Source organism: Apodemus sylvaticus, chromosome 2 (genome assembly GCF_947179515.1).
Source record: "Apodemus sylvaticus chromosome 2, mApoSyl1.1, whole genome shotgun sequence".
NCBI classification, from domain to species: domain Eukaryota; kingdom Metazoa; phylum Chordata; class Mammalia; order Rodentia; family Muridae; genus Apodemus; species Apodemus sylvaticus.
In genome coordinates this window covers 177,690,023-177,713,475 of record NC_067473.1, presented here as the reverse complement: position 1 = coordinate 177,713,475, position 23,453 = coordinate 177,690,023, and the positions used below count along the sequence as shown (strand labels likewise).

Genomic DNA, 23,453 nt, shown 5'->3' with positions numbered 1-23,453 from the left:
TTTAATTTTTTCACATGTATGTGTGTATGTATGTATGTATGTATGTATATATGTATGCATGTATTCCTGCATGCCACAGTACACATATGGGAGGCAGAGGGCAATCTACCATATGGGTCCTGGGAATCAAACTCAGGTGTGTAGTCTTAGCAACAAGTGATGACTCACTGAGCCATCTTTCTGGCCCTGGGCCGTTTTCTTAAAATAATGCACAAGTTAGTATTGCTTACTTTACTGGAGGTTTTTCTATAGAACTTATGTCTAACCACAGCCCTAAATGAGTCTTTGCGAAGAAAATAAAATAATTCAGAGTACTTCTAGATGGAGTTTAATAGGAAGACTGGGGAAGATGCAAATGGTTTAAAGTCAGACACCTTGGAGCCTTCCTTATATTAATCCGAAGCTTAATTGTGTTTAATCCATTACTATCTTTCCAATGAATAATTTATGAGAATTTTCCATCATTTTTAACTTAAATGCCTCTAATTATTGGATAATACAAGCTTCAGTGAAAATCAACTGACCATAATTAAAATACGATATGGTTTTCAAAGTCTGAGATGGATGCCAGAAGCAAGAGAAGTCGATAGAATCATCTTCTCACCTGTCTAAGTTTGTGTCTGAACCAGTCATCCGACTGGTTGGAGCGGAACAAATAGAGCCTTGGTGTGAGGAGGAGGTGCCTGGAACTCTTCTGTCTTTCCTTCTTAAGTACTATAATCATTTTTCTAATCTGTGTGTGTTGGTCAATACGAATGCAATGAATTCAGAACTCCATGAACTAAATCAGGATTGTCTCTTGCTTCATTTCACACTAATTTAAACCTTTCACAGACTCTGACTGGTAGGTGATTTTCAAGACTTATTTTTAAAAATAGTTGAAAAAACTCTAATTATCAATATCATGTATTTAATAGTTTGTGTGGTCCACAAAAAAAAAAAAAAACTAGTCAAGGCAACAACATACTTTGTTGTTTCTCTTTTAATAATATTAATTACCATTTTAAAATTGTGTGTGTGTGTGTGTGTGTGTGTGTGTGTGTGTGTGCGCATGTGTGTGGTCTGTGGTGTCTGTGTGTGTGTGGTATAGTGTGTATATGGTATGTGCATGTATTGTGTGAGTATGTGGTCTGTGGTATGTGTGTGTGTGGTATGGTGTGTGTATATGGTATGTGTGTATATTGTGTCTGTATGTGTGTGTGGGTGTGTGTGTGTATGTGGTGCATGTGTTTGTGTGGTGTATGTGGTGCATGTGTGTGTATATGGTGCATGTATGTGGTGTGAGTGTGTGCATGTGTATGTGTGGTCTGTATGTGTGGTGTATGTGGTACGTGTATCTATATGGTATGTGTGTGTATGTGTGGTGTGTGTATGGTGTATGTGGTGCCTGTATGTATATGGTATGTGTGTGTATGTGTAGTGTGTGCATGTGTGTATGCGGTGTGTGTGGTATAAGTGTCTATGTGGTGTGTGTATGTGCATATGTGTGGTGTGTGCATGTATGTGTATATGAGTGTGTATGTGGTATATGTGTGTGTGTGTGCATGTGTATGTGTGGTGTGTGTGCACACAAGCACCAGCATGTGAACACGTGCATGCAGTGGCCAGAGGATCCCTGCATGTGGAGTTCCAGGCAGCGTGAGTCATCCAATGTGGCTTCTGGAAAACAGTCTCTGGTCTTCTGCAAGAGCAGTACTTGCTGGGCTGTGTACCTAACTGTGTGTGTACAGTTATAAGTGCTCGTGCACCCCATCCCCAACAAAACTCCCAGCCAACACTCAGGGTTGGGGGGGGAAGGGTAAGGAAGGGAGGGAAGAAGAGAGAGAGTACTGTGGCTGCAGTTTGGATGCAACCAATTGTGGATCAAAAATAATTTTTAAACTATGTCTATATTGAAAATACATGGTTTTTTTTACTCATATTACATAAATAATGTAATGTAACAGCAATTTCTATAATATTTATACTATAGTAGACATTATAAACAATCTAGGGATGGTTTATTTATATACTATTCCTGTGTCGATTATCTACAGAATTATATCATTTAATATAAGGGAACTAGCATCTTCAGGGGTTTTCTGCAACCAATCGCTGGGGACAACAACTGCAATTTAAAACTATTTTATCTGTAACCCAACATCTTTAACAGCTCACAGAAGTTGAACTCTGGAAGATTAAGCACCCTTCCTGACTTAGTACACATAAATCCAATTGCTTCTGAAAACCCAGAATTCTAATCAGAGCCCTGGACTTCTGTCGCTGAAGCACCGTGAGAAATTTGTCATGGTCTCACTGCTCCTTGGTTTTAATACGTGAGAAGTGATGCTTTAAACTCCATAGTTTAGAATCTACCCAAGAGAAAAGGTTGAGGAGCTGTTTATGGGTTAACTGATAATTAAACTCTCATTTTAAATTTGTTGAACTACTCTGGGTGAATCCAAACTTTTGGGCTCTTGACTATTGCTATGTCTGAAGGACAGTGCGCAAGCCAGATATGAGGATGTGATGTAAAATTGCAAAGCTATGATGCCCGGAGAGTTGTCTGCCTGTATATCCCAGAAGCTCACAAGTCCTGTTCTATGTGTTTATTTCTTTTCATAAGTCAAATAAATACATCAGTATGTAATGTGCCTGTGTCAAGAGCCCAACTGCGCTACAAACACATTGGAATTAATAAGCGGCACTAAGGATGTGTGAAACAATAAACTGTATCTACTCAAGTTAAAGACGAAAGACTGGGTGCTGAGGTGGTGGCCCAGTGGGAGCACCGACTGCCCAAGCAGGAGGACCTGAGTTCACATCCTCACCACCTACCTACAAATCAGGGCATAGTGCATTCCAGGTGCCAGCCCAGGACTCGGGAGGTTAGAGACAAATGAATCAAGGGGGCTCATTGGCCAGCCAGTTCTGCTGAAGTAGTAAGCTCCAAGTTCAGAGAGACTCTGTCCTAGGAAAGGTGGGGAGCACTGGAGAAGGGCACAGAATGCCAACTGTCAGCTCAGGCTACAGTGAGATCCTGCCCACAGAACAATGAAACAACACAATGAAACAAAACAAGGTACAAAGTATCAATCTGGAGCAAACTGAGTTATCGGTATCACTATCTGGCCAAGGAGGATGAGAGCAGAGTTCGGATGGGATGGGATGGGCAACAGCGATGAATGGGAGCAATCTAGAGGACATAATCCAACTGTTCATGAAGCTCTGTATGTGTCAGTGATTATGTTTGGAAGTTCTAACACCCGTGTCTTAATAATTCACAGAACTAATATACACAAAATCACCAACACTGTCTAAGACTTGAGAAATGTAATAATTAAGCAGCCTGACCCTACTGACATTCACCGGACTCCCCCCTCCCACCAGGGGCAGTGCACATTCTTTTCTGTCACACTTGGAGCTACGCAGCTGCATCATGTTCTCAGACCAACAATGCTCAGGCTATCTAGAGAAGTTTACGTCATGTGAAACATGGCCTCAAACTACCTTCTGATCCTCTCATTTCTCTTTCCACAGTGCTGGGATTTGACGCCAGCCTGTATTGTTTTTGTTGGTTTGTTCACTGTTATTGTTTTGTTTTTCTTTTTGTTTTTGTTTTGCTCTGGCATGAGGTGGAGCATGGGTGCGAGCTAAGGACACAGTTTTCCAACCTCCCAGACCCTACTTTGTTGTTTATAACAGCCTTAGTTTATGATGTCTTTAGAAACGAGCACCATCTCTGTAAGCAAATTTGACTTTATGAGCTGTATTTTTGATTCCCAACCAGTTTCCTCGCCCCTCTATTTCTCCCAGTTTCCTCTGATTTTTATGTTGTCTTAGGACCACATAAAATTAGGAATTTGGAATTAAGGTAGGTATTAAAGACAGCCCCCATTTCTGGCCATTTCCTAAATGGTTGATAACAAAACAGGATATATCCAAATGATTCACAAAGATGGACTCAGAAAAGGAATTATAATAATTTTAACCTGAAGGACAAGGAAAGTCAACACATCAGCACTTGGGGACTGCGACTAAAGGCAGAGATGCTCAGAGGGAAACTACAGCCCCAGCTCTCTGTGATAGAAAAGACAAACCTCTCCAAGCTGCTTCCTTAGTTCTCAGCTTAGAAGACTTGGAAGGGAAGACATAAACACGCAGCTCAGTTTGCAGAATTTGCCTGCTTCTCCCCCACCCCCACCCCCTTCTTCACACTCCTTTTCCCACTGTCTCTGAAGACATTATTTTTGCTCATAAAAGTCAAAACTGAGGATTCCTCTTTGGACACTTGCAAGCTCCTGTGCTACCCTCCAGCTTCTGTGTTTTCCTGCTGGCTTCATCCTACATCACCCCCTCTTTCACCGCGTGTCCCCTTTCTCTCAGGATCAAAGTGTCCCCAGTCCTTCAGCGTTTGATTTCAGCATTTAACAGTATGGTTCTCTTTGACTTTTTCTTTTCAGTTACTCACTGAGGTCTTTAAATTTGTATGATTTTATGGGGTTTGCTTTTTTTTTTTGTTAAAGTTTGGAAATTTGGGGTGATTATTTTTTCTTTTTTTCTTTAATTTTTCTCTCACACAAGACATGGGCTGCAGCCTTCTTACCCTGGTCTCAGTGCCCCATATCCCCTCTCCTCCAGATCCACTGCTCCTTCTTTTCCCATCAGAAAACAGAAGGCCAGTGATTTCAACCCAACACAGCATAGCAATATTCAATAAGACTAGACACAAACTTTCATATCAAGGCCAGGCAAGGCAACCCATTTATGAGGAAAAGGGTCCCATGAGCAGGCAAAAGAGTCAGAGACACGATTATATTTTCAAATACAGTTTCACTAAAACTTCTCTTTTGTCTTCCTGGAAATTCAAAGATGCCTTTGTTTAGATTCATATTTCACCCATACACTATTGAGCTTTGTTTCAGTCTTATATTTTCTCCGTATCACTTAATTCAGATAACTCCTATTGGTTAAACTTCAAGCTAAGTGTGCATTAGTAGGATGATCAAGTACTACTCATAAAATCTAGATTAAATATCAAGAGCTCAGAGATTTGAAGGCTTTAAATTTACATCCTTAACCGTGAGAGATCTTGGGCAAAAAAATTAAAGTTGCTGAATTTAAACTTATATTTTTGTGCCTATAGGCACAAGACTTTCTTTAGGTGAATTATATCAATAAAGGTCTGAGACTTTTTGGCACATTGCACTGGTTAAAAACTTTTCATTGTAGTCAGACAAAGTAAACGTAGGCACAAAGAGCAGAAGAGAATCCTTCTAGAGTTCCACGTGGAAATTCCATTCTCTTGCATGTCAGGGAGGGAGGCCCTGACTGCTGTTTCCAGAATTCCAGTTAGCTGTCTGCTGAGGGATGCTTGTTTCTAGGGCTGGGGGTTGTTTGTAAATGGACAGAATTCTGATGGACAGAGACCGGAATCAGGGCTCTAGACTGCTTACATAAGAACAGTCTCTCCTGAGGGAAACAGCACAGAAGGTCTGAGGAGGACTGCAGCACTCAAAGGCCTGAGGAAATGAGATGAAGGGAGCTGAGGGAGGCATGAGGTCAAGATGAGGACATATCGGCCTTGGATTCGAGCTTTAACTCAGAGTTGGTATCAGTTCCCAAACATTTTTATATTTGCTGCAGTGAAGAGTCTTTAGAGTACTGGATAAAAGGAGATGTTCTTCAAACACTATGAGCTTAATTATTAAATATATGTTTGGACACCTAAAACCCAGTGATAAATAAAATGCCTTCAAGAACACTTTAACAAATTTACACTTAGAACTAGCTATTGAAAGTCTACAGTCTTCACTTCTGCAGAAATCTGGTAATATTCTTCTGTTCATTCTTCTCTCTAGCTTTTGTTACTCGGTTAGAATCTAGAGTTGGTGCCCTGTGGGCTGCAGTGCCCGAGGATGTAAGCCAACACAAAATCATAAAATTACCTAAAACATTATAAGAAAATTTTTGGTGATTTTTTTTCTTGATTCTGCAGGTCTTGAATGTGAACTGTGTAGATTACAATGTCATGTGACAGGGTCAAAAGGTTGGCCTGTCTGAGAGAGTGAAACAAAGACTATCTTAACCGTCAATCAAATCATTCATGGATGAATAGAAAATATTGAATATCATTTTGATAATAATAGGCATAAAAGAAAATTGAATGGGTTTGTTGATAATTGCATAGAAGGCTAAAACTGAGTTGAAATATTGCAAATAAGTTATAATAAAATTTTAATCAGATGTTATGTGAAGGTGGTATAGAGACTCAATAATGTGGTACTTATTATTTGATAGTGAGTAATGCCAGATTTAGAAATAATCTTCATGGAAAGCAGAGGAGCAATTTGAAATTTCTGCGATGGAAAGATATCAGAGGATAAGTGCCCATCAGACAGTTAGGGGGGAAATTTGTATTATCTTTGAAGTCACAAGATGTTCAGGGCTACACAGAGAAACCCTGTCTCGAAAAACAAAAAAAAATTAGTAGTTTTTCTATACAGCAGTTTTAAAACTCAAGGCTAAATATTGGAAAAATTACATTTAAAGGCAGAGGTTGTAGCCTTTTCTGCCTTAAACCTATAATAGGCAAGATATGTTTAGAAAGAGCAATGCTAATAAATATTTTAGAACATATGGACACCAAGGTCTCATAGATACCTAGGAACAAGAATAAAAAAACCAGAAATTAAAGCTATTGTTATTAAAAATATTGATGCTAGTAAGTTTATAAAAATTGTAGGTTTGATTTCTTTGAAAAATAATTGGTCAGCAATAAAGAGTAGAAATACATTCATCAAAGTCAATGGATATAATATCCACATACAAAATTAGTAGTTTTAAGCCAGGCGTGGTGGCGCACGCCTGTAATCCCAGCACTTGGGAGGCAGAGGTGGGTGGATTTCTGAGTTCGAGGCCAGCCCGGTCTACAGAGTGAGTTCCAGGATAGCCAGGGCTACACAGAGAAACCCTGTCTCAAAAAACAAAAAAAAATTAGTAGTTTTTCTATACAGCAGAAACTTGCTAAAACAGGAAGTCAACAAAATCATTCTATTCACAGAATGCAACAAAAAATATAGTACAAAGGTATAAACTTAACAGAAAATGTTAAGGATTTCTAAGGTGAAATTCCATAAGCTGAAAAGAAAGTCATTGAAGGACTCTAGATGGTCAGACAACCTTCCTATAATCATGTACCTACTGAATCAACATTAGGGGAATGTCTGTCCTATCAAGTGTGCTACAGATCCAATGGAATTCCCATCAAAATTCCAATGACATTCTTTGCAAATCCCATCTATCCCCAAGTTACAACATTTATATGCAAGCACAAAGACTCAGAACTGTCAGAACAACTCTAAGCAGAAAGAGCAGTCCTGGAGGCACCCCAGTGGCAGACTTTAAGCTCCATCTACTACAGAGTCATGGTAACAAAACCCACTGTGACAGTTGCTCAAACCACATCAAAGGTGTAGAACAACAGAATAGAAGGCTCAGAAAGAAACCGGCACAGTTACTGCTATTTGACTCTTAATAAAACTACTTAGAAATACAGGGAAAATCTGTGTGCTGAAGAGATGGCTCAGCAATTCAAAGTGCTTGTTTATCTTCCAGATCACCCTTTTCAGTCCCCAGCACCAATGGACTCTAATTCTAGCTCCATGGAATCTGACACCCTCTTCTGGCTCCTGCATGCATGTGGACTCAAGTGCATGCGCCTGTGTGCATGGTACAGGGTATGTACACACATACACATGCCACATAATTTTTAAAAAAATTAAAAACTCTTTAAAAATTATAGACAAAAGGTCTCTTAACAAGCAGTGCTGGGAATCTAGTATTTACATGTCAAGAAAACTAAAACTAGGGGCTAGAGAGATGGCTCAGTGGTTAAGAGCACTAGCTAATTCCAGAGGACCTGGGTTTGATTTCCAGCACCTACATGATGGCTTACAATAGTCTGTACCTCCAGCACCAAGGGATTTGTCACACTCTTCTGGCTTCTGTGGACACCGTTTATGGGGGCAAAAGACCCACACAAATTAAATTAAATTAAAGAAAATTGAATTGAGACTTATGCTTGCTGTCTCAAACAAAAAACAGCTCAACCTATGTAAAAGGCCCAATGAAATACCAAAAATGCTGCTGAACTGCTGGGTGAATTCAGGAAGAAGACTTCAAGACTTCAAGCAGTGATTTTCTGACTAATTTAAAAAAGGTTTAGCGCAGCAAAAGACACAATAGAGTGGAAAGCTAGCCTGTGGAACAGGAAAGAATCCTGACCAACTACTCATTTGACAGGGAATTTATATCCAAAATATATGAAGACTCCAACAAAACAAAATGTGTAATTCAGACAATAAACCTGGCAAATGAATAGAATAGACACTTTACAAATGGCCAAATAAGCCCAGGAACAAAGCAGAACACGTTTAGAGAACCGCAAAACACATGGACTTGGTTTTGAGATTTGCCTGTTCTGTCTTTTGCTTCATAAGCAAGTCTGCCCGCCTCTCGTGTCCTGTGAAATAATTTCCCAACAAGGCAACACCTGTGTGTCTGAACGCTGCCTCATTGTAAGTAATCACCGACTTTGTGTGAGTGAGGCATGGTGATGAGATTCAGAACGCTACTTCTCTGTCCCAGAACTTCGAAGGCCTGGGAATATTTACATTGTATCACAGGGAGAAGAAAGAGAAGAAATGACAGACTAGGGGATTGTGTGAGTTCAGGAGGATACACGCACTGAACACAGGCACAGAGTACCTCAGATGGGGTACCTGGATAATCCTTAGAGCATTACAAAGTATTTCAAATCTAAAAGTTAACTGTTTCTTGGTCGTACAAACTTAATAGTGCTAAATGTCTTGCTTAGGCTGCTGTATTGCTGCAGTCATTTGTCAGCTGTTATCACTACAGTAATCACGTGCTTCTTTGAAAGGGAAAGGATTTTTTTAAAAAGCATTTTTTGAGCCTCATAGGAGGAAGGGAGTTTCTAGAATAAAGCTTCAAAGATTTAATATAAGATAAACAATTCTTCTCATCAAGCCTAGGACTTCAGGCATAATTCATTTTAATATTAATATAAAATCAAGCACAACTTCTGGAGTCTGATTACTTTGGTATGCAAAAACGTTAAAGGCTTTATAACTAAATAACAATTAGCTAGAACTGGAAATGAGCAAAGAAAATAATTTAAGAATTTATAGATTTTTTTATGTCCTTTGTATGCACACACACTCTTTTTTTTTTTTAGATAAGCAGAAGAAATAATAATTCAACAATTCTGACAACAGCAGAGATGGCTCAGCAGTTAAGAATGCATATTGCTCATGCATAAGACGTGGGTTTGGTTCTCAGCATCTATATTGAGTAATCTGCTACCTCCTGTAACACCAGCTCCAGGACACACACACACACACACACACAAAGAAAATAAGAATGTTGGAAAACTTGAAGAATTTTTCTGAAGACTGCCAAAAGCTGAAAAGAATCTTATTCCTCGTTGGTCCACAGGACAAGTGATCTGCTATTTTTTTTTTTTTTTGTAAATGAACTATTTGAAAACTTTGAAGTGGCAACAAAAGCGGACTGGAGTGCAGAGAGGCCTCACTGAAGAGATGACAAGGACTTGTCAGACATGCAAAGCTGAGCCATCAGTGGATACAAAGGTCCTAGGGCAGCGCTTGCCTTCCCACTCCAGGAACAGCAAGGAGACGCTGAGGCCAGGCTACAGGGACTGGGAGAGCTCCAGGCGAACTTCAGGTTGAACTTTTCAAGGGAATGAGCCGTGTACAACCCCACGTGCCATTGGGTATCTTGATTTTACTGTGAGTGAGCTGAGACTTCAAAAGACTATGAAGAAAGAAATTATAGGACATGAATTTTCTCCCCAAAGCAATATTTTGGCTATGTGGTTCCGTGAAGAAAAAAAGAACTCTGGGCAGAATCAAAGAACCTGTTAAAGCTACAGCAGTGCTTCAGTGGGGGTTGATGGCCACTTGAAGGATTGTGGATGGGAAATGGTGGGCCTGTGGGTTTATTTTTCAAACAGGATTTTCAGATAGGATAAATGTACCTTGGAAGAGAAGTGGGGTTGAATGACTAAGAGCTTCAGCCAGCATCACTTGAAGGCAGATGGGAAAGATGGAGGGCGTGTTTAGGGCATAGCCATCACAAGTTGGATTTGGAGCACGCTGAGTTTGAGACTCCGATGGGGTTTTGAGAAGCCATCTACCAGCTCCATACACGGCTCCGGATTTGGGGAGGGTAGAGTTGGAGTTGTAAAAGAGCGGAGAAAAAGCAAGGAAGATGCGAAGCTATGAAACTAGAGGTAGAAAAGGAGAGCAGCACTAGAACTGAAGTTTGGAGTCCTGACTTTTCTCAATGTTAGCATAACGGGAAGACTGGAAATAAATATCGCAGTGATGAGTCCCTGTGAAAACTTACCACTCCAGAGGCTGAGGCAGGAGGATTGCCGGTATCTTGAGGGCACATATACCTCAAGTTCCGGGCCAGCCTAGAGTATTTAGGGAGATTCTGTCTCAAACTAGAGCAAGCAAAACAAAACAAACAAGAAAGAACAAAAAGACAAGCTAGGAAGTGAACAGAGAGAGAGACTGAGATAGAGAGAGAGAGAGAGAGAGAGAGAGAGAGAGAGAGAGAGAGCATTGAAACAGTCTTAGTGATGCTGAGGACGCTGACACCACAGGGTCCTGTCCAAGTCTAACCTTCAGGGGTAGGGGCTCCATGGCCGTTGGCCCCGCCTCGCTGATTTTATCTGCATCTCTAGTTCCTGCTCTTCCCCACACCCCATTCTTCTTCTGCCATCGCACACTCGTTGAATGACCTCACTGGTAGGCTTAAGTTCCTGAGTGTAACACACACTTTTGGAAAAATGTCAAAAGTAATTTAGGAATTAATCAGTTGGGTGGAATGGGTGGCCAGCTTTGTTAATGTTGTTTTTGATCAAAAATTAGGCATGACCACTGAAAAATATCACCCGGCTTACTGTGAGATTTATATGCCAGATCTGAAAGCAATTTCAATAGGCTTTGTTTAGATTGGTTTGAATAATGACATTACTGAAACAGATATGTTGTCTCTAAGGGACTGTTTTCAAGATTAAAGAGTGTGTAACAAATTTATATAAACTTGTTTGACTTACCAATATTTCTTACTATTCCTTTTGTCACATGGTGATATAGATGATCAAGATCCATGAACACACATGTAGTAATATATAATGCTGACTGAATCTTCATTTCCCAATGTAAACATTTCTTGAGTAACTGCTACTCTGATTTATAACAGTTTTCTTATTCAAAGCAATGGAAGATAATTGTTTCATTTTGAGACGGAGTTTGTGCATATACTAGGCTCACAACAAATGTGCTATATAACTGAAGATGATCTTAGACTTTTGGTCCTCCTGTCTCTATCTCCAAAGTGCCAGCATTTCATTTTGGGTCACCATGCTTAGTTTAGGCAGTGTTGGGGATTGAACCCAGGACTTTGTGTGTGCTAGGCAAGGCCTCTATTGATGGTGCTTCATTTTCAGATAAAATTTTTTAATACATGAAACATCTATAAAAACTTAAAAATATGTGTGCTGATATCTCAAAAATTTCCAACTGTGAGCACTACAGATTTAGCAAGAAGCATCCATGGCTTTCTGGCTACTAATGTTTTCTAATGATGTATCCCCTGCAAATTAGGCCAATTATTTTGTTCGCTGAATAAATATTTATTAAATGTAGTTTGTACCAGACACATGTCATGTGGGGGAGAGACTGCTCCTTTAGCTCCTTCCAAACACACTCTGAAAGTCTTATGTGCACGAGGAATGCAGCCAACACTGAGCTGACTTTTGCATACCCTGTGCAGTGATTTTGGTCGTGACGTCACATGGAGGCCTGTTTGGCAGATTTGGTGACATCTGGTGGAGCTGGTGATGTTCAGTTTCCTTTTCCTGTTTATGATGCCTACGCTCAGATCATTTCTCACTTACTGTGACACTGAAAGCTCCCTGGCCTTCCAGACAACTGTCATCCCTTGTCATGACAGAGATCTCTATTTCTCTTTATCACTTTGATTGTCATTTTTAATGAAGCTCTTCTGCAGGCCTTAGAGTAAAGCTTCTCCTTGCCTTCAAGGTTCCATAGCATTTAAATCTCCACGCACTGTCTTTTTTTCTGTCTAATTCGCTCCCTCTATCCTTGAAGTTGGATTATAGCCTTCAGACACTTTCATTCCGACAAACCTTTCTGGGAAGGAGCTGTGTGGGCTTCCTCTGTGTGCCAGGCACTGTTCTGTGCTCTTTGTGAGCTTCCTTTGTGGGCCCGCCACTGTCCCATGCTTCTGTTCAACACAATGGACCACCTGCACAGGATTTCTAGAGAGGGTTGCTGTATTGCAGGATGAGTTCCTTGGAAAGGCAGCCTGCAAAGACTAGAATAACCACTACTTCCTCAATGTACAGTCATCAAAACAGGGCCACAGAATCAAGAATGACCAGAGAAGGGCTGCAAAGATGGTTCAGTGGGTAAAATGACTGCTTCTCAAGCATGAGAAACTGATTGTAGGTTCCAAGCACCCAGGTAAAAGCTGCCTACAGCAGCTGTATCTGCATCTGTAACCCTAGTGCTAGGGAGGAAGGGAGTGGGTAGGGGCCGGAGGATAGCTATCTGGAGCTCACTGGCCAGCCAGCCTAGCCAGTCAGTGAGTTCCAGATTCAACAATAGACTCTGTCTCAAAAATGTAAGGTGGAGAAGAGGAGAGGTTTGACTTCCAAATGTGACTGTACACACATATTTCAGAACACACACACACACACACACACACACACACACACACACACACACACAGAGAGAGAGAGAGAGAGAGAGAGAGAGAGAGAGAGAGAGAGAGAGAGAGAGAGAGGACTACTAATCAGGATAATATAATGTCACTGAATAGAAAAATTCAGCTGCTAGTGATTATTTAAAGAAATAAAGATGAAATGTTGGCAAAAAGTGAAAGTGCATCCAACAAACTCCAAGAACAATGAAGTTCCAATTTTCGATGAGAAAGAAATACATTTAAGCAACGGCAACAGAAGGTGGTGATGAAGACAATGGAGTAAAAGCAAAGATGAAAGGGGCCGCAGGACTTCTGGGTGGAGACCTTAAGGAATGGTTAGCTTTAGAGAGATGATCCTTCTTAAAGCTCCTTGGAGGCAGCTGAGGAGGTCTGGCTGCCACTCCCTGCCCCCCTCCGCACCCCTCACCCCGACCCCCACCCCCAGCAAAAGAGTGGGTCTTCCTCTGAGCTCAGCTGTGGGAGCTGTGGAAGTTCTTGGGAACCAGTCTCCTTTGCCCCAGGCAGTCCTCAGAGAATGCTCATAGGTTTTCCGGAAACTTCATTTTGAATATGGTCCCGTGTTCCTTCGGTGACTTCCCTGTGAGATATTCTATAGCCTCTACCTTAAACGTCGTATTCATACTGGGACAAACATGCTGCAGTTGGCTGCCTGGTGCGCATCTACCTTGGTGGTTGGACCCATTGCCGTGCTAACATGGATACTCATGGCCCAAAGGAGACAGGTGACTGCCCACCTCCCTTTTGACATAGAAGGAACTTACAATGTTTTTCAAGTGTTTCACCAGGATGGTGAGCTTTGAGTCTTCATAGGTCATTAGCAACTGTACCTTGGGGTTCTTGTCTGGAGAATTCTCACCTGAGAAAAACAGTGAATGTTAGTTAAGTCAGAATGAGCCCAGCACAAAAACCGTAACTCTTTCAAAGACTAAAGTGGACCAGCAGAGGAAGAGGAAAGGAACATTCTTCAGATGATGTTGAAATGTTCAGTTCTGGATGCTGGGCTACTTAGTTGCCTGCTTGATCTAACTCTTGATAGTCTACGTTCAGTTTTGACTGACACCATTATTTAATCTGCTATTTAAGGTTAAAACCTCCATATAACTTTTAGTTGTCATTTTCTTATTAACTATTATAACTAGTTTGACAAAGTGGAGGTTAGAGAGACTGAGAGCAGTCTTTAAGATATATTTTATTTTTAAGTTTCTGTGTGTGTGTGTGTGTGTGTGTGTGTGTGTGTAGGTGACGATAGAAGCCAGAAAAGGGCACTAATTATCCTCGACCTGAATTGACAGGCTGTTGTGAGTCACAGACAAGGATGCTGCGACTAAGCTCAGGTCCTCTGGAGGACAGGAAGTGTTCAGAACGCCTGTGACATCCCTCCAGTTTAACAGTAGCCATCAGAAGTCAGGAATCTGGGTTTGTGCTCAGGTCTGCTTCAGTCTGCCATGATGACTAAGCTAATCAATCTTCTATGACAAGTGGCCTACTTTTGGACAGCTGGGGTGAGTAGTGATAAAATTCAGGAGGTTGTTGTGTGGTGAGGATGGAACAGACACTTGGGGTTGCCAGGAGTCACTCTGCGTCTGTACTTAACATCTGTCTGTCCTATCTCACAGAAACTGATTGAGATCCAAATCTTTAAACTGGTCTGTCGGCTCATTCTCTAAGCCTCCCCTAGACTTCAAATGTGTTTGTTTCTAGTGATTACTCATTTCTACAGCCATGTTTATAAAACTATTCTTTGGGTAAAAGTACCTTTTTATACTTTAACTTTTCATTCTTATTTATTTTATCAGTGGGTTGGTGCATGCCAAGGCATGGGGGTGGAGGTCAGAGGACAGCTGTGTGAAGTGATTCTCTCCTCCATGTGGGTTCCAGGGATTGATCCAGGTGCACGGTGCTTGGTGCCAAGGGCCTTTCCTATCTCACTGCACCCGAGGTGTGAGGACAGCAACATTGCTTCGTATGGTTTATTCATTTATTTTATTCTCCACTATTATTTTTATTGTAACTGACATGTTTAGTCCTTCAAACACTGCCTTGTCTTTTAGACAGTTTTCATTTTATTTGCTTCCCTTAAAATGAGTTGACCACCAGTTTTTGTCTGTAGAACTGTTATCTTTTGCCAGAGCCCACGCAAAAGTGAAATCTTCCTGGGCTGCTTGTTTCCTCATTCCCAGCACAAGCCGCGTTTATACTTACACTGACTGCAATTACGCTAGTCAATTTAGCTCTATCTCAGGATTTACTTCATCCATGTCTCCAAAGGACATAATTTGCTATTTGTTTTATGCATATATACTAGGTATTTATTCAATAACAAAGTAATGTCAGTTTTACCTTGAGCCACAACATTATGTCAATAAAATAAAGATTTCAGTTTTTGTTTTAAGTCAAATTTTCTGCTTTTTTTTTTTTTTGCCCAAGGATTAAACATAGTTTATTGTGGATATAATGACTCCCTTGATAGTCTTTCAAAATACAGATGCTGAAGAAATTAAAAAAAGAGAGAGTTATTGAAAAACAAAGTCAGCCAGTATTCACTGTGGGATGCTTGATTTTATGAGAGTTATTCTGAGCTCTCTGATTTGTTCAAGTACATTAAGGTTGCACCAGCAGGGCGTGTCCTTTCTGTGTGCTTCTTTCATGGTTAGAGCAGGTTATTCATCACATGTATGTGATACTAGTTTTATTATCAATTAATTGAGTTCATAGTTAATAATATGGATTACTTGATAATTAAAAGAGGGCTTCTTTGAACCGAGAGGACATCTGTTATATAAATTCATTAAAAATCACTTAAATGTCCCCATTATAGTGATTGAGAGACACTATAAGTTGATTCTCACTGAAGCAAATTACGTTTCATAATAAAATATATTAGTGAGTACTAGGTATGAAGGTGCTAAATACTGATGACTTTTTAATGCGCAATGAATATTATATTTGAATTAAGAGGTGAAGGAATTATTAAATAGAAAACCATTGTATTTAATGAGAGAAGTTTTAGCTCAAGGTTAGGGAATTGCCATACACATTCCTGACAGTGAACAGTGAAGGCACAGGTGCATCGAACACTGACTGACAATGATGACAACCTCTGGCTAGAACTCTACCAAGAGAGTGGGAACCAGATATTTAATCATGACGTTTGGGAAGTCAGAACCGCAGACAAACCTGGGTCACTGGGAATTCCTAACAGCCAATTGGTTAGTATCAGAGAGACTAAAAAAGATGAGAATGTGGCAGCCAATGGGAGGTGTTTCAGTAAACCTTCAACAGCAAACCTACAAGGCCAGCTTCTCCTGTTTACACAAGGGACAACTGAGGCACTTCCTCCAAACTCATGCACACCAAAAATGATGCGTCGAAGGCACTCACTGCAACTGAGTTGGCCAGAACAAGATCTGTCTAACATGGATCCAGTTAAAATTCCATCATGGTTGGAAGAGAGAGTCCCCAAGTCCCATTCCTAACTGCACAACTACTGTCAACTGGCAGAGAACAGTCACTTGTCCTTTGGGGGTGTGGCCACTGCTTGTTCACTCCTGTTCTCAGTGACAGTAGTTGTGCAGCTTGACATGGAGAAAGATAGGCTGGAATTTCCTGGTCACTCTGGGGATTGGCAATACTCGCTGGGTTCCCTGGGACAACCTCAGGACTGGTCGGTGCTATTGAGCCCAAGTGTGGCTGTCCTGAGCCCTTTCACTAATGGACTACACTACTTTCCATTTTCCTAAAAATATCATTTTGCAGTTTTCTTCAGAAGACAATATGTTCTTGTGATTAAAGGTGACAAATGGTTTTGAAAGTATGAAGTAAAAAATTCTTCTTATGCCTGAAACTCATCTACTTCTATTCTATTCTAACCTGTTCTACTAGTTGTCTCTGTATCTTCCTAGAGAGATACACATCCTTTGCAAATTGCTCCATAAAACCAAAGATAGATATGTCATTCTCTTTTCCATACCTGACAAAGGCATATATAATAGTGGCATATTATTATTCTTCACAAGGTACTTGTAGATACTTTTATAGCAATGTTGCAGAAATTATTTTTTAGTTTTTAAAGTAGAGCTTCCATTATATGGAGGTATTGGGATTTATCTAACCAGTGATAAATAACCATGATGGGCAGATAGGTTCCCCATGTTGTGTAGCCATTTGTTAACCACTTCTCAGGGGACAGTCTTGAAGGCTTGTTGCTGTGCCAGTTTGTGAATATTGGAACAAAAACTCAATAGCAGAGTTTGCAGGTCGCAGTGTTATTTTCTTGCGTGATTTTGACAAGCATTGCCAAATAATTCCACGGTGCTTGTACCAATTTGTATTATCGCCAGCAGTGTATGAGAGGCCTGCTGATTTGCAACTAAGATGCTAATTAAATTGTTGATTATTTGCCAATCTGATGAGAGAGAGAGGGAAGTTGAAGGAGGAGGAAGGGAGAAAAACAGAGAGAGAGAGAGAGAGAAAGAGAGAGAGAGAGAGAGAGAGAGAGAGAGAGAGAGAGAGAGAGAGAAAGAGAGAGAGAGAGAGACGGCATCCTTGTTATTTAATTTGTAATTCTTTTATGAATGAGGATGAGGCTGAGCCTCTTCTCATTGGTCAAGAGCTACTTGTATTTTGTGTACTTATCTTTCACAGTCTTCATTTTCTCATCAGTTTCTAGAGGTTGATTACATGCTAACTGAACGAGTCTTTGGGATGAATGAGCAGTACTGCACCCTTGCATTTCATCTTGGCCTTGCTGAAGAGTTTATTCCCATGCACGGTTGCTTGACACTCTGAATTTAACCTGTGCCCAGTGCAGTGCACATCAGGGTTTATAAAAGGCTGTCCAGTGTTTTCTTGTCATCTCTGACTTCATTATTTGTATTTACCTTTCTTCCTCTGTTTGCTATGTATCCTGAAGGCTGTGTCATCACAAACCCCTCTCTGCTCTGGTCACATACTACATTTCTAAGTGTATCTGGCTTTGGACAATCTATGACAACGTTTGTATTGACTCATGTATCTGCTTAGGCACAGACATGACACTGCTTTAATTTTTTGTGGATTTAAACTCTTAAAGGTTATTTCTGACTTTTTTGTTTATGACCTATAAAAATACGGTTATTCTGTTAAAAAACAGTTAATGTTTCTTAGGAGTCATCTTTAAGAGGATGAAGTTGCCTCTCCAGAAGCATCGTGTGCATTTCCATTTCTTCTTTAGATTCCTCAGTTCCACTTTGTGGCTTTCCTTCTTCGGTCTTACCTGTTTCCTCTTTAATTCATTCTAAACTTCTCTGTGTGAAAGCTATTGATAGGATTACTTTGACTCTTAAATAGTGTAAACAGTCATTATATCTAACATATTTTATAAGTATATCTCAAGAATATAATCTAATAGATACAGGTATCCATCAGTTTGTAGCTGGTGTTTTTACTGAATTCTAGTTGTGGTATTTTTTAGTTGGTATTTGTTTTCCTTGATTTAGTGATAGTACTTACAAATAATCTTGGTTTGTCTTGTGGACAAAGTCTATGTTGTCTAATGTCCTTTACTATTTCATTTTTTATTTAATAAGTACTTTTGGAGTATTTGGAGTCCCAGCATGTGAGAAATAATCATAAACAGGCACAATGAATAAAGTGTATACTATGGCAAACGTAAGTAACATAAGGAGATAAAAGCAATGGTGCTTCCGCAATCCTGACAGCTGTGATTTCAATGGGTGACTATGGAAATCCTTCCTGAGGAGACACATCCTGTGGAAGGGGCTGAGAGGTGAAGGGGAGCCCTGTCTAGCCACCCACTTTCTATACAGCATAGTGGCAGTGATGATCATGACTTTAATGGGAATGTTTTCCAACATTTTTCTCTCATATCTGTTGTTAGAGTTTCTCAAGCAAAGGCTATTTCTTTTTACTTTTCATTGTTTTAAAAGAAAATGTAATTTTATCAAATGTCCTTTAGGTCCACAGGGATGGCCAAGTGAGGGTTTTTGTTTTATTTTGTTTTTCGGGTCATGGTAGTTTATATTCCTTTAGAGTGCTGATGGGTTATCATGAGTGATATTTATCTCTGATTTCTTATTTTTAGCCCTTATACTTCTTGAAACTCTGGTATGAACAGTTTGCTTCAGAAAACTAGTATGAATAATTTTCCTTTTGTCTCCATCTTTAACTGTTTAAGCAGTGGCATAACTGTCTGATTTTAAATACTTGAGAGGCTGTCAAGTCTCTGCTGGGGATGTTCCGAATTGTGATTCTGTGGTTTCTGATCAGCTGGGCTGTCTCAGACCAGCATTGCTGATGCTGCATCTGCGGGTTGTTGCGACGATGGATACTGCTCTGTTGAAGATTTGGAAATCTGGGGCTGTCATTTCTTTCGACCTAAACATTATTAAAATATATTTTGGTTTTTAAATTTCCAAACAGAATTGTCTTCTAACTTTTTGAAATGATCCATCAGTCTTTACTATATCATAATTAAGTGATACCGTCAGCAGTATGTCTGCTTTCCAGAATTTGTTAAACGTTTTTTGTGGTGTGATAGGCACAAAGAAAGAAAAATCTCATCTCTGTTTTCAGTAGGAAGAAAGTGACATGGCTCCAGCCATTTGCCTAATTCATTTTACTGCAGTTTCATACGAACACACTCTTCTTGTGTCACCAAGTTGTCACAGATTGGAAGTTGTGTGCCGGAATCTTCTTTAATTGGTGTGCTTCTGTGCATTTCTTTTGTGAGTCTCATGACCTCTCCCTATATATGTGTTGCCGTTACAATATTTAATAAAGAGTTATAACGTCTCGTATCTTTATTCATAATTTCACAGGCTAGGTGGAGGTTTCATTATTTATTTCATTGTAAATGAAGTAAGTCCTAAGCTTTAGGACTTACCTCTCCTTTTCCTCACCAATATTTTCACTTCTGCTTCCATTTTCTTTGTATTTGCCTAACATACTTATGGCTATATTTAAAATTTCAACCTTATAAACTTGTTTTAGGTGATTTTTTTTTTTTTACAGTGAATATAGCTATGGTTTACGTTTTCATCTTTAAGTTGCTTTTTTCTCAATAGATGAGTTAAACTCACTTATAGCTATTTATGTTTTGTTTTCTATCTCGTTGCCTTTGTGAGTTTTAAAAGGAAGATCTTACTAAGCAAGCTGTTTTCACTTTGTGTGTTTGTGATACTTAAGAACATTGTTGGTTTTGTTTCACGATTGACCCTAGCTTAATAGCATTAGATTTTTATTTCTTTTGACAATATTTGTTTCTTAATAGAATCAAAGGCAAAGGCACATTTCTCATTGCATTTTTATTGGCCACCCAGTTGTATTCACTGCCAGAACTTTCCCTAATCTTTCCCTAGTGCCTGCCTACATATACCTAGGAACAGTTTGTTCAGATGATTTCTATTTTAAAATATATAATGCATTCTTATATACATTTATCTTGCCATGCTTCAGAACATGGCAGTTCAAATTTTCCCCGTCAAATGACATATCATTAAAACTCCAATTGAAAACCTATAATCCACAATTCAACTTCTGTATTTTTTACCATTTTTTTTTTACCAAGTGGCTAATGACATTAACTAGTGAGAGCCTGACTGCAGCACATGACTTCAAGTTCTCTTCCCAATTCACATCATAAAGTGGAGGCATTGACTTGAGGTCATGGCTCAGAGCTTGAGTTTACAATGGTTTGCAGTTACAAACATTCTCTAAAAGTGATGGTGACATCATCTTTTGGAACTAGGAATTGTCCAAGGTTGTACATCATTACCTATCTTATTTTTCCTACACTTTGTCATGTATCCATCTTACACATGTGAGAACTGTGTGGCTGGGCACAGATGAATTGTTTTGGTGACAGTTTGATTTTGTATGGAACGTGCTATGTATTGAACTTGCTTCTCAAAGCTCTGTGCTTGGAAGGCTTGGCCTATGGCAATGTGGGAGGCCGCAGAGCCTGGAGAAGTTGAAACTTCGGGGAGAAAGCTCTGCTCCCAAGGGCTTTCCCTCAAGAAGAACACTAGAACCCCACTCCCTCTCCTTCTATCTCTGTCCTATTCTGTCACGTGAGTAGCTTTGCTTCGTCATGTGTGTGCTCCGACAATGGTCTGACTAAATGTACACAGACTAAAATCTCTGAGATCATGAGCTTAAATAAACCATTTCTCTTTTTATTTCTTTTATTGGATATTTTCTTTATTTACATTTAAAACTTTATCCCCTTTCCAAGTCTCCCCTTCGGAACCCTCCTATTCCAGCCCCACTCCCTCTGCCTCTAAGAGGGTGCTCCCCCACCTACCTACCCACTCCTGACTTCCCACCCTGGCATTCCCCTACACTGGGACATCAAACCTCCTCAGAACCAAGGACTTCTCCTCCCACTGATGTCTAACAAGGCCATCCTCTGCCACAAATACCATGTGGCCAGTACCATGGGTTCCAACATGTCAATTCTTTGGTTGGTGGTCCAGTCCCTGGGAGTTCCAGGGGGGCTGGCTGATTGACACTGTTGCTTCCCTCAAGGGGCTGCAAACTCCTTCAGCTCCTTCAGTCCCTTCTCCAACTCCTCCACCGGGACCCCCACACTCAGTCTAAAGCTTGACTATAAGCATCCACCTCTGTGTTTGTCAGGCTCTGGCACAGACTCTCAGGAGACAACTATATCTGGCTCTTGTCAGAAAGCACTTCCTGGCATACTCAATAGATTCTGGGTTTGGTGACTGTATATGGGATGGATTCCCAGATGGAGCACTCTCTGGATGGCCTTTCCTTTAGTCTCTGCTCCACACTTTGTCTCCATATTTCCCCCTGTGAATATTTTGTTTCCCCTTCTAAGAAACACTGAAGCATCCACACTTCAGTCTTCCTTCCTCTTGAGCTTTATATGGTCTGTGAATTGCATCTTGGGTATTCCGAACTTTTGAGCTAATATCTACTTATCAGTGAGTACATACTCACTGTGTGTGTTCTTTTGCTACTGAGTCACCTTACTCAGGTGATATTTTCCAAGTTCCATTCATTTGCCTGCAAATTTCATGAAGTCATTGTTTTTAATAGCTCCATTGTGTAAATGTACCACATTTTCTGTATCCATTCTTCTGTTGAGGGACATCTGGGTTCTTTCCAGCTTCTGGCTAGTATAAATATGGCTTCTAAGGACATAGTGGAGCATGTGTCCTTATTAGATGTTGGAGCATCTTCTGGTTATATGTCCAGGAGTGGTATAGCTGGGTCCTCAGGTAGTATTATGTCCAATTTTCTGAGGAACTGCCAGACTGATTTCCAGAGTGGTTGTACCAGTTTGCAATCCCACCAGCAATGGAGGAATATTACTATTTCTCCACATCCTCACCAGCATCTACTGTCACCTGAGTTTTTGAACTTAGCCATTCTGACTGGTGTGAGGTGAAATCTCAGGGTTGTTTTGATTTGCATTTCCCTAATGACTAAGGATGTTTCTTTAGGTGCTTCTTGGCCATTCGAGTTTCCTCAGTTGAGAATTCTCTGTTTAGCTCTGTTCTCCATTTTTTAATAGGGTTTTTGGTTGTCTGGAGTCTTCTTGAGTTCTTTGGATATTAGCCCTCTATTGGATGTAGGATTGGTAAAGATCTTTTCCCAATCTCTTGTTTGCCGTTTTGATCTATTGACAGTATCCTTTACCTTACAGAAACTTTTCAATTTTATGAGGTCCCATTTATTGATTCTGGATCTTAGAGCATAAGCCACAGGTGTTCTGTCCAGGAAATTATGTTGACTATGATACTTTATTATAGGGATGCAAAACTATACAAGCTATATTAATCTTTGTAGCATACAGAAACCTATGTCGCCAGAGAGTTAATGTGGGGAAGATTAAATAAATTCCATAAAGATTTTTAGATTGTATTATGAAGTCAATATCATTTAACATAATAATTTGTAGAAGATAGTTCACACTCAATTCTTTAAAAAAGTCTAGTGTTTGGGAGCTCTCCTGTACTGGGACTTTCTTCATGATGTCAGGACTGTGAGAAGACAACACAATTCTGAACTTTTCTCCTTTCCCCTTTATAAAAACAATAATCTACCTTTATAGAGATTTTCATCATTTATCAGTGGTTGTCACAGTCAATGTGTCTTATGTTGTTGCACAAAATCCTATTTCAAGAGACACTGAAAGCCAAGGACTGATAGCATTTCCCAAATTTAGGGTGACATGTTCTAATTTGCTTTCTGTTGTTGTGGATAAATACCACAAACAAAAGTAACTCAGGGAGGAAAGGGTTCATTTGACTTATAGATTAAAGCCTTTCATCAAACAAAGTCAAGGCAGACATTCAGTACATCAAATGAAGAAGAGGCCATGCAGGCATGCTGATTGCTGGCCTGCTCCTTGTGGCTTGATCAACTAACATTCTTACATAGCTCAGGCCACCTTCTTTCATCAACCAGAAAATGTTCTCCCAACATGTCCCCACACCAATCTGGTGGGGGGAATTCCTTGTTGAGGCTCCCTCTCACATGTGTGTCAAGGTGATAAGTGAATACCCAGCACATGCATTGGCTTCCTGTGATTCTTGAGGCACACATCTAGAGACATAGGTATTCAAAATCAACACTTCGGTAGA

General features: G+C 40.1%; 1 protein-coding gene across 3 annotated transcripts in view; it reads right to left on the bottom strand.

The window, feature by feature from the left end:
* Pik3c2g (phosphatidylinositol-4-phosphate 3-kinase catalytic subunit type 2 gamma) overlaps positions 1 to 23,453 on the bottom strand; it is a 311,639-nt gene that overhangs the window by 17,162 nt on the left and 271,024 nt on the right. For all 3 annotated transcript variants that reach the window (XM_052172749.1, XM_052172750.1, XM_052172751.1), the window contains one exon: positions 13,605 to 13,699. In XM_052172749.1, coding sequence (XP_052028709.1) covers positions 13,605 to 13,699 — 95 coding nt within the window. The remainder of the gene's footprint in view (positions 1 to 13,604; positions 13,700 to 23,453) is intronic.